Source organism: Lucilia cuprina, chromosome 5, assembly GCF_022045245.1.
Source record: "Lucilia cuprina isolate Lc7/37 chromosome 5, ASM2204524v1, whole genome shotgun sequence".
In the NCBI taxonomy this organism is placed as follows: Eukaryota; Metazoa; Arthropoda; class Insecta; order Diptera; family Calliphoridae; genus Lucilia; species Lucilia cuprina.
In genome coordinates, this window is record NC_060953.1 from 13,117,992 (window position 1) to 13,129,466 (window position 11,475).

General features: G+C 30.4%; 1 protein-coding gene across 3 annotated transcripts in view; it reads right to left on the reverse strand.

Annotated features, from left to right (window-relative positions):
- The window catches only part of LOC111681024 (flocculation protein FLO11-like), a 200,686-nt gene that overhangs the window by 30,785 nt on the left and 158,426 nt on the right, over window positions 1-11,475 (reverse strand). For 2 of the 3 annotated variants that reach the window (XM_046950904.1, XM_046950903.1), the window contains one exon: window positions 11,109-11,188. The exons of the other annotated variant lie outside the window; for it this stretch is intronic. In XM_046950904.1, coding sequence (XP_046806860.1) covers window positions 11,109-11,188 — 80 coding nt within the window. The remainder of the gene's footprint in view (window positions 1-11,108; window positions 11,189-11,475) is intronic. 3 annotated transcript variants of the gene reach the window in all.

The window sequence follows — 11,475 nt, forward strand, 5'->3', positions numbered from 1 at the left end:
AGTCTAGTCTATAGTATAGTCTATAGTATAGTCTATAGTATAGTCTATAGTATAGTCTATAGTATAGTCTATAGTATAGTCTATAGTATAGTCTATAGTATAATCTATAGTCTAGTCTATAGAATAGTCTATAGTCTAGTCTATAGTCTGGTCTATATTCCATTCTATAATCTGTTCTGTAGTCTAGTCTGAAGTCTTGACTATTGTCTAGTCTATATTCTATAGTCTAATCTATATTCTAGTCTAGTGGATAATGTTTTTTCTAAAATCTATTGAAAATTGTTTCCTTAGACTCATCCCTTGCAACTACTGTAGTTTGTACTACAACTAATGTAGTCTTAAAATTTGATACTATTGTATAGAAAAGTGTAATTTATTAAACGTTTAAAGCATTAATGCCATTAAAGTGTCATCAGAATAAGAGAACAGAAAGAGTGAGTTGAAAGAAAGTATTGTCTACGAATACGTGGTTTAGTTGAAATGTGTGTATGTATATGTATATAAAAGGGCTTATAAAAGTATATAATAGAGTTGACATTATGTGCACCACATACAATTGCAACATACTTTCATTTACATATATGCAGTCGAGGGTATTAGTTTTAAAGCTATAAATAAGTACACAAACAACAAGTTTTGTGGAGCTATATTTTCATAGTTAATGTTTAAGACATATGGTTGTGTGTGTTTAAACAAATAATCTTGCCTTACTCTATTTAATGTAATTATGTGATTTGCCCAACATTGTATCATAACCTACTATGCACTGCATGCAGTTAACAAAAGTGTATAAAAATCCTGAAGAAGGTATTAAAACGGAAATGGAGTCAACAATGACGACAACCTTGTATAAGAGATTTTTATTAAATGCAAGTAAGTGTGTGTGTTTTTGAGTGTTGTGAAGATTAAAAAACTGTGTATGTGTATGTTCCACTTTTTGAACGCAGATTAACAGTGTATAGTAAAAGTGTGAGAAGAAAGTAATGGGTAAGTGTTTTTTTTAAAGAAAATTTAAAAACATTTTTACATTTTATAATGGGTATCTTTTCTTATATATAACAACAATTAGTTGCAAGTTTGTTTTTTATAATTTTGTTTATGCTGTTAGCCACTGTTAGTATAAAGCTTGTATGTAAACTATTATGTGTTTAATATAGTTCAAGTGAAAGTTTATGTTTTTGTATGTAAAACTTTTTCCATGACAAAGACTGTTGTGGGAGGCATTTCCTGTTACATTTTTTAATTAAAATTTAATCATAAAAAGGGTAAATATTTTCCGTTTTTTACATTGTAAGAACGATAACTTAATTTTTAAAAAATTTAATATTTAATATATCTATAGTCTGCTCTAAAGTAAAGTCAGTTCTATAATCTAATCGACAGTTCATCTACATTCGTGAGCATAGTTTGATGTTAACTAAGGTCAGTAGACTGTTTTCTAGTAGGCACTATAGTCTGCTCTATAGATGACACAATAGTTCAAACTGGAGAATTCTCTTTAGTCAGAACTATAGTTTGCTATACAGTTCAGACTGTGGTCTAATTTACGGAGGTAGTAGTCAAAACTATAGCCTCTTTTTTCCATACTATAGTCTTTTCTATAGCCAAAACTGTAGTTAGCTTTATAGTCAAGTCTATTGACTGCTCTATAGTCGAGACTTTAATTCAATATATCTTTAGTTAAAAGCCATAGTCTCCTCTACTGTCGAGACTGCAGATTGCTGTATGACAGTTGTCTTTTATATATTAAAAACGATTGTCTGCATTATCTGCTTTTGCCATCGAAACTATAGCAGATTTTCTATATGATGCTATGTCCTGTCAAAACTCCCCGGGCATGAATCCTTGATGACAGATCCCATCTTGGTGTACTGAAATCCGGGGGTAGATAAGTGCTAGCAATACCTCTATTCCTCCGTGACTATAAATGTGTGTTTACAGTCTACTGCCTGGCTTAGTACTTGCATAGATTGATTTAACCAGAGAACCACATAATCTGGTACTACGGGTGGCCAGTTGAACGCAGGAATATGTCCTGGTTGGTCAGTTGGTTGAAGTTCCTTTGGGATCCACGTAGTGGCTGTGGTTAAAACCCACCCAAATGTGGTTAAAACTCAAATAAGGTAAGGTAAATATTTCGGGATTAGTTCGGTGCTGTTGCCGAAACAACAAATACCCACCAGACCACAGTGACTGTGGGACTAAGCGTTGGAAATGAGTTGGTATTAATTGTATATGGTACGGGATGAATGTGGGGTATGGCGGGCATCACTTACCCGTCTACCTATAATAAATATGTCGTATTTTTCTCGTATGAATGTGTCGGATAAATGAGTTGTGTGCCGGGTTGTCTGATGATGGATGAAAGGTATCAAATGATGCCATTGAATTTTCCTTTCTTCTTCAGATATGTTCAGAAGAAGACTCTGTTCATATCAGAATTACCACAGTGTATCACTGTGAGTAAGAACAAAGTCTCGGCTTATTTGATGGATTCCTACTTCGGTCTACAGATTACGTCTCTAGGTGCTGTTGCCAAATCAACAGAGGCCATTCCATCTGCGTGGTTGTAAATGGAAATGATGTTTTGCATCTCGGAAGTTAAGCAACCGGGCAGCAATGGTCAGAGATGAGATAGCTCAAGTACTTGAGCAAAGTGCTTGTACATAGGGGCAGTGGTGAGTTGTTTACTTTTTACTCACCCAATGGTTGAAAAAGTATCCCCATGAGATAGGGCAACACGCCAGGCACTCACGTAAAGCACTTCGACATTCATTTGTCCTGTAAAAACAGTAGTCTGCTCTATAGACAAGACTGCTTTATAGTAGACGACGAGACTAAAGGCTGCTATATAGACGAAACTATTTTCTGCTCCATACTCGAGGCTATAGTCTACTTTTTAGAATTAGCTATAGCCTACTAAAAGATTATAGCCTGTAACCTTATATATACTGTATCTACTGTATAGTCTGCTCTATAGCCGATTATTAGTCTGCTCTGTAATCAAAACTAAGGACTGGAGTTTAGATTTAGTATGTTTGATTAACGAGTTTGTAGTCTACACTCTAGTCGAAACTACAATTTCAGCAGACAATAGTATGCTTTATATTGGAGACTATAGTTACTATATAGAGCTTTATGTTTGCTCTGCAGCCAAGACTATAATATTCTCTAAATTCTAGACTATTATCTGCACTATAGTCAAAACTATAGCCTGCTCTAAAAAAGGGTCTGTGGTCTTCTCTTTAGTCAATATTGTAGTCTGCTCTATAGTCAAAACTGTAGTCAATATTGTATTGTAGTCTCCTCTTAAGTCAATATTGTAGTCTGCTCTCTCGTCAAGACTATGGTCTACTACGTAGTTGAGACTCAAATCTGCTCTATAGTCAAAACTATATATATCTATAGTCTAGTAGATAGTCAGCCTATATCAGAGTTTAAAGTATATTTCAGACCCTAATCTGTAGTTAAAACTTTAGTCGATTCTATTATCGAATCTATAACCTGTTCTATCGTTGACTCAATTCGTCTTCTTTAAAGTTATGACTAACAGTCTTAACAGTTCTACCAATTCAACACGTACATAGGTGCGTATGAGTAATAATAATTTTAGCAAAATAATATTTTTGATAAAATTCCTAAAACTCGAAATTATGACAATTTTTTCATATTTTATAAAAATATATATTTATTTAAAAAGAATTTGTCCATTTAAACAATTTGTTTTCATTTAACATACATACATACAAACACATTTATATGTATATTGATTTTATTGATTTGGAAATCATAATTGATTGACCCAATTTATAAACGAATACAGTTGTTTTTTTTTTAGTTTCATTTACCTAAAGAAAGAATTTTTGTGTTATTTTCATCATTTATGTCGAGGAATTCATATACAATATTATTTCCAACAATAAATTTTATTTTCTGTATATATGAATGTATTAAATGAACAAGCGCAAAAAAACGAGAAAAAATGTTTATGACAATTTAAATGTCAAAATTTATGTGTTGTTGTTATTTGTAGTTTAAATAAACATTTGTTTAATTTATTTTTCCATACAAAATCATTTAAAATATAATAACAACCTGAAACATCATTATGAACTTAAATAATAACATCATCATCGTCACCACTAACATAACAAAACATCAATGTCAACCTCATTATTATACTCAATATCAAGTGTCTACTTTATCATTATTAAGTTTGATTTTTTTTGAAAAAAAATACAACAAAAATCACACTTTCTTGTGCTCACTTGAAATTTCTACTCCTTACCCCCCCTCCCTCTTTTCACAGAAATCGTACAATTTCGACAACAACTTGTTGTCTTGCTACAGCCAGTTATTGACAGTACAAAGTCCAGATATTTGTTTATATGGCGCTTTAGTTTTTTTTTTATTTCTTTAACTTTTGATTTGCTTTCTTTTTTTGTACTTTATAGTTTTTTTTTCTTTATTTATTTAATATTTATTTTGTGAATTTGTTTAGTTTATTTGTTAAATAAAATAAATGTTATGAGAATACATATTGAAAAAAAAAATAAAACAAAACAGTACCACCAGAACAACAATATGCAAATAAATTTTATTTCTTTTGATATAATAGTAAATCAAATATTTGAATTTTGGTTGAAAGAAAACTACAGATTTCTTTTGAGGATTATGGAAATTTTTGATATGCTTAAGAAAACATGTTGTTGAGATTTTAAGGAAATTTGGAAAAAATAAAAGAAAAATGTAGAAAAAGGTCAACAATGTCAAGCAACAGGCTTTGATGACTTTGTTTTAGTATGGTCGGGTTGTATATGATATACAGTCAATACTGTAACCAGTTGTATGATAGAGGTGAAAGTTCACTCAGCTGTTGAGAATCTATTGCAAAAACTTTGATGTGCATTATAGTCGACATTTTTGTCTATTCTATTGTCTACAATATAAGCCTCTCTGTAGTTTAGACTATATCATCTAGGGCTCTAGCTGATTTTAGTCAAAACTTTAGTTTATACTACTGGTTACTCTACTGTCAAGACAATAGGGTCTCCATAGTCTCTCTCGACTAGAAGAATCAGTCTGTGGACTACTCTGTAGTAAAGACTATAAACTGCTTTATAGTTAAAACTGTTTTCTACTTTATAGCCTACACTATAGTTTTTGCTATAGTGGAGTCTATAGACTATTACACTATACTTCAAAGAGTACCTACTCTTCTGTTAAGACTTTTATTACCTTTCTAGTTGAGGCTATGGACTACTCTATAGTCGAGACTATAGTTTAATCTTTGGACTATTCTAAAGTCGAAACTATAGTCTACTTAATACTTTAATTTACTCTATAGTCTATTCTATAACCGAGGCTATATTTTATTTTACAGTCGAGACTATAATTGCTCTTTAGTATTCTCTATATACGAGTCTTTAGAATTAATTGTACTATCTAGTCGAAGATATTATATACTCTATAGACCAGTCTACAGTCTGCTCTATAGTCAAGACTTTAGTCTACACAATAGTCTAGACATTAGTCTACTCTTAAGTCGATAGTACATTCTACTCTATTCGAGATTACAGTCGATACTTAAGTTCATGAAATAGGCTATGCCACAGTCCACTCTAAAGTCGAGTCTACAGATTACTGTGTACGAGACTTCAGTCTACTCAATAGTTGAGACTATAGTTAAGTCTAAATGCAAACAAAAGTCTACTCTCTAGTCGAGATTATTGTCGACACAATAGGCCATAGTTACTAAAAATGGTACAATAGTCTAACAAAAGTGTTGAGACTATAGTTTACTTTATAGTCCAGTCTTCAGTTTACACAATAGTTGAGAATATAATTTGCTTTAGAGTTGAGTTTATAGTACATACAAAATGCTACTCTGTAGTCGAGATTATTGTCGCACTATAAACTATAGACACTTAACAGTGGGAATATAGTCTATTTAATAGTTGAGGCTATAGTTTGCTTTATAGTCGAGTCTTTTGTCTACTCAATAGTCTACTCTATTGGTAAGATTATTGTAGACACTAAAGGCTATAGAAACCATAGTTTGCTTTTTAGTCGACTCTATAGTATAGACAAGAGTATACTCTTTAGTCGAGATTATTGTCAATACTACTGGCTATAGTCGCTCAAAAATGAGACTCTAGTCTACTAAATAGTTGAGACTAAGTTTGCTTTATAGTCGAGTTTTAAGGCTACTCAATAGTGAATCAATAGTCTGCTCTATAGTCGAGTCTAAATATATCGAAACAATAGGATATATGTCGACACAATAGGATATAGCCACACAAAAATGAAATTGTATTCTTCTCAAAAGTTGAGACTACAGTATGTTTTATAGTCGAGTCTTTAGTCTACTCAGTAGTTGTAACTATAATCCAGACTATAGTCTGCTCTTTAGTTGAGTCTATAGTGTAGACAATAGTCTATTTCATAGTCGAGATTATTGTTGACACTTTTGACTATAGTCGCTCAAAAATGAGACTCTAGTCTAATAATTAGTTGAGACTAAGTTTGCTTTATAGTCGAGTCTTTAGTCTATTCAATAGTTGAGACTATAGTCTACTTTTTCTAGTCTATATTGTTGATTAAATGGTACTATATAGTTGGTACTATATAGTTGTATCTCTCGAAGGTGAAACTATAGTCTTCAATAATTGAGACTATAGTTTGGTTTTTAGTGGGGCCTTTAGTCTACTCAATAATCGATACTATAGTCTGCTCAATAGTCGAGTCTATAGTAGGTTATTGTCGACACAAAATGCTATTGTCACTCATAAGTGAGATTATAGTCTACTCAAAAGTTGAGACTATTGTTTGCTTAATAGTCCATAGTCTACTTAATAGTTGAGACTAAAGTTTGCTCTATTGTTGAGTCTGTAGTATGGACAAAGTGTAAAAGTCACTCAAAAGTGAGACTATAGTTTACTCAATACTTGAGACTATAGCTTTATAGTGGAGCCTTTAGTCAACTCAATAATCGATACTATAGTCTGCTCAATAGTCAAGTCTATAGTACACGAGTATATAGTAGATAAAAGTCTATATAGTTGAGATTATTGTCGACACTATAGGCCATAGTCACTCAAAGATGAGACTATAGTCTACTCTATAGTTGAGACTATAGTTTGCTTTAAAGTCGAGTCTTTAGTCAGTTCTATAGGCGAGACAATAGTTTGCTCTATAGTCGACACTATAAACTTTCCTATGCTATTGCCTATGCTATAGTTTACTTCATACTCAAAACTTCTTTGGCCTATAGTCGGCACTTTAGATTTACATATACGTATTTAGTTAATGTTTAAGTCTTCTCTATAGTCTAGATTATAATCTATTCTCTGGTTTACTCTGTAGTCAAAAGTATTGTCTGCTTTATAATCGAGACAATTATCTTATTTTTATTGGAGACTATAGTCTGTTGCATAGTTGAGACTATAGTTTAATCTAAAGGCAAGGTTATAGTTTATTCTTGAGAAGACTTTAGTCTGTTCTGCTTTATATTGGAGACTTTACAACAGTATGAATACTGTTTTAGCTATGCAACACTTATGTTTAAATTGTGTTTATGTTAATTGTTAAAAACTATTGTTGAAATTGTCACTGTAAAATGTACTTTACATTAATTTCCCTAATCAAATTTTATATTACATATCAGACCCCATTAAAAAAGAAAATAAAATCTTTAAAACAAATGGTACGTAAAATAAATAATATGTAAAATTTACTATTTTTACTTTGTATCAAAGTACACTACTATTGTGAGGAGCGTCATTATGTTTATGTTATAAAGTTTGTTATGCAGAAAGTTAATGAAATTACAAACAGTTTTATACACTTTCTATATTAAGTCTGTCCCTCTGTATGACTAACTAAAGTAGTGATCAAAAGATTAATTGGTAGTTTTATTATCACAAAATTTTACAATTACCTTTGTATTTGTATGGGTTATTATGTGGTTAATATAGATTTGAAATTTTTACTAATTTTGAAATATATATTTAAAATGTGCACCCATTTCAAAATTCTATATTTTTGCTGTAAAAGTGCACTTTATATTTGAACACATGCACATTAGTTTGCGTAAAATTATATTAGTCTTTAACATATACACATAAAACTATACACACATATATATGCATGTTCATATAATAACATTGAATGTTTTAAACTGTCATGGGCAAATTAATCTATGGATGGGTAAATGGTCTTTCAACTAGTCTATTGATCTAACTGTTCTATGGGATAGATTTTTGACTTGTCCATGGATTAGTTACTTGACAACTTTATGGACTATTTAGCTTACTATTCTATATACTAGTTTATGAAATAGTCCTTTCAGTCTGCTCACTAGCTCATGAATAGTCTATGAACTGTTTTTTTGACTTCTCAAAGTGCTTTTTAATCTTCTGATAAGTCTAAGGACTGAGTAGTCTGTTCATTGACTAATCCACGAATTAAGCCATGAACTAGTGTATAGAATATTAAACTTAATACTTCATAGACAAGTCTTTTGAGTGACCGAAATAATAGTCTTTGGAATAATCTATGAGCTGGACACGATCCTTTGATTGATCGATTTCTTTAACTCCTCAAAGAAAAACTCAACAGTTCCCCCGACTGAGTAACTTTTTAGACAATTCTCTAACGTACAACTTCATTTAGTTAGTTAGTTTGAAAGGAGGATGTATATACATCAAATCCGAAGAAATACACCTAGGCCTCTATTGAGCCTGTTGTGCGCTTCTTAACCAGTGACACAGATGGGAATTGAACCCACCACCTCCGGTCTATCAGACTAGAGCACTAACCACTAAACTACCTACAACTTCATTTACTAACACTACTACGTATCCAGCCATTAACAAACATATCTGATATAACATAAGTTGCCCATTGCTGCTTATGTTCATATGTTTTTTTTACGTACGTATTTTCAAGTACTTGAGCATGAAAATTCATTGTAAAAAAAAAAAATAAAAATTCAATTTGTCTGCTAGAAAATTGTATGCATTATACTTACAGCAAGAATGCATGAAAGGAAAATAAAAAAACTACAACTACATACATACATAGTAGAAATAACTATTTTTCCTGTTACAATCATTTATTTTTAATATACTTAACATGATCTTGTTACCAAAGAGAAAGAAAACATTATACAACACTAAAAAAGGAACTAAAGAAGAGAACATTTGTTTTTATTTTAAATGTTATAAAAATCGTTAATATACTATATGTGTGTTGGTTGCCTTTGATTCTTATATGATTTCATTATTTAGCATTTTATTCATGGCATACTTTAAGGGGATTTCAAAGTAGCAAAAAGAAAAAATATAAAAAAATAAAACGAAAGATAAATGATGAAAAAAGGAAATAGTTAAAAGTTGCGATGGTGTTGATAGTAAAATATATAACTTATGGTTTCCGGCATTTGGTTGCAAATTATATATTAATATATATTATGTATATAAAAACGGATATTATATAGTTTACTTGTTTAAAAGAAAACTGATTTTTTATGTTTAATTCTCCCTTCATGTAAGTGTTTTTTATACCCTACACCACTATAGTGGGGAGGGTATTATACGTTTGTGCTGATGATTGTAACATACAAAAATATTGGTCCAATACCCACCTTAAAGTATACCGATCGATTCAGAATCATTTTTTGAGTCGATTAAGACATGTCCGTCCGTCCGTCCGTCTGTCCGGCTGGCTGGTTGGCTGTCCATGTAAACCTTGTGCGCAAGGTACAGGCCGCAATTTTCAAGATAATTTGATGAAATTTGGAATTTGTTTTTTGGCACAAGTTATGTTAGCCCCCATACAACCGTACCTCCCGATTTGAACTTTTTATGCTATAATTACGTCAAATATTCTGCTATCTCTCTAAAAATTGGCACAAATAATTTTTATATAAGTATAAATGATACTGCAGATTTTCGTAAGGATCGGCCTATATTTGACCCTAGCCCCCATACAAACCCCCCCTTCAAAAAATGACTTAAACGTCTAAAATTGACTTGTAACCATTTGTATCGCAATGAAACTCAACAAAACTAACTGTTATTTAGAAATATATCCTTTTCCCAAATTTACCGAGGATCGGCCTATATTTGACCTATATAAAGCCTCATTTAGAAATTTTAGTTTTTTTATCAATAAATTGCTTAAATATTTTGGAATTATGGTAATATTCAACATAAAAGTTTCTTTACAAAAAATAAAAATTTTATAAAAGTAAAAATTGTAAAAATATACTCATGGTGTAGGGTATCATATGGTCGGCCATGCCCGACTATACTTTCCTACTTGTTTTTTTAACAAAATTAAATGAAATAGAAAGTAAGTAGAAATTTAGAAAAAAATAGAATTTAAAAAAACAGCTGTATAAATGTTTCAGTTTATTATGGTTTTGTTGTTGTTAACAAAAAAGAATAAAAAAACTGACAAAAACATAATTTTCCACTTTTAAAGATTTGCTCAAGTTTAAAATTCCACTAGGATATAATTCGTCAATTATAACAAGTGTAACAACATTTTTAATCTTTATCTTGGAAATCTAATTTAAAAAGATAAAAAAAATTTCGAACGTATACTTCATATTTAAATCTTCAGTTTAAATAATATCACTCATACGTCTTTTCTTTGAAACAACACTAATTTAATGTTTACAATAAATCATTTTAAAAATAAAAATTTACATTATTTGTTATTATTGCCTTCAATTTGCCAAAAAAAGAAACACATTTAAATGATTTATTTAATTTAGTTTTATTTGCATGATTTTTTTTTGCTCATTTAATGGCCTGTCAATTTGTTGTGCAGTTTAATTGATTGAATAGATTTAAAGGTCATCAGCTCATTTGTCGTCTATTTTGTTTTACACTCACACAATTATTTCAACAATTACACTACATTTTGCTACATATATAAATTTCAAGAAATAAAATGCCACAAAAAATAATTAGTATTTCTTTCTTTCTTTTATATTTTATTGTAATGAAATTAGACTGTATGTCTTTCTTTTCAAGAGACAGTGTGTTAATTTAATGTAATTAATTTGATTTTGATTTTTTTGCAGCAAAAAAACTTACTTATTAACATGTTGTTCTTTTTCCTTGGCGTTATAAAGTGCTGACAGATATGTGTATTTATAAAAACATTTTTTAATTACCTGCAAAGACAAGGAAAAAAAAGACAAAAAAATTTAGTCAAAAATAAATTAGAATTAATGAGGCGAAGAAATGAGGACGTTTGTTGGCAATAAAAACCTTATGTGAATTTTCAAAATTGTAATGAAAATTTGATAAGTATTTTGTAATAAGAAATATGTATTTCATGAACTCAACTAAATTACTAACTAACTAAATAACTAACTAACTAACTAACTAACTAACTAACTAACTAACTAACTAACTAACTAACTAACTAACTAACTAACTAACTAACTAACTAACTAAC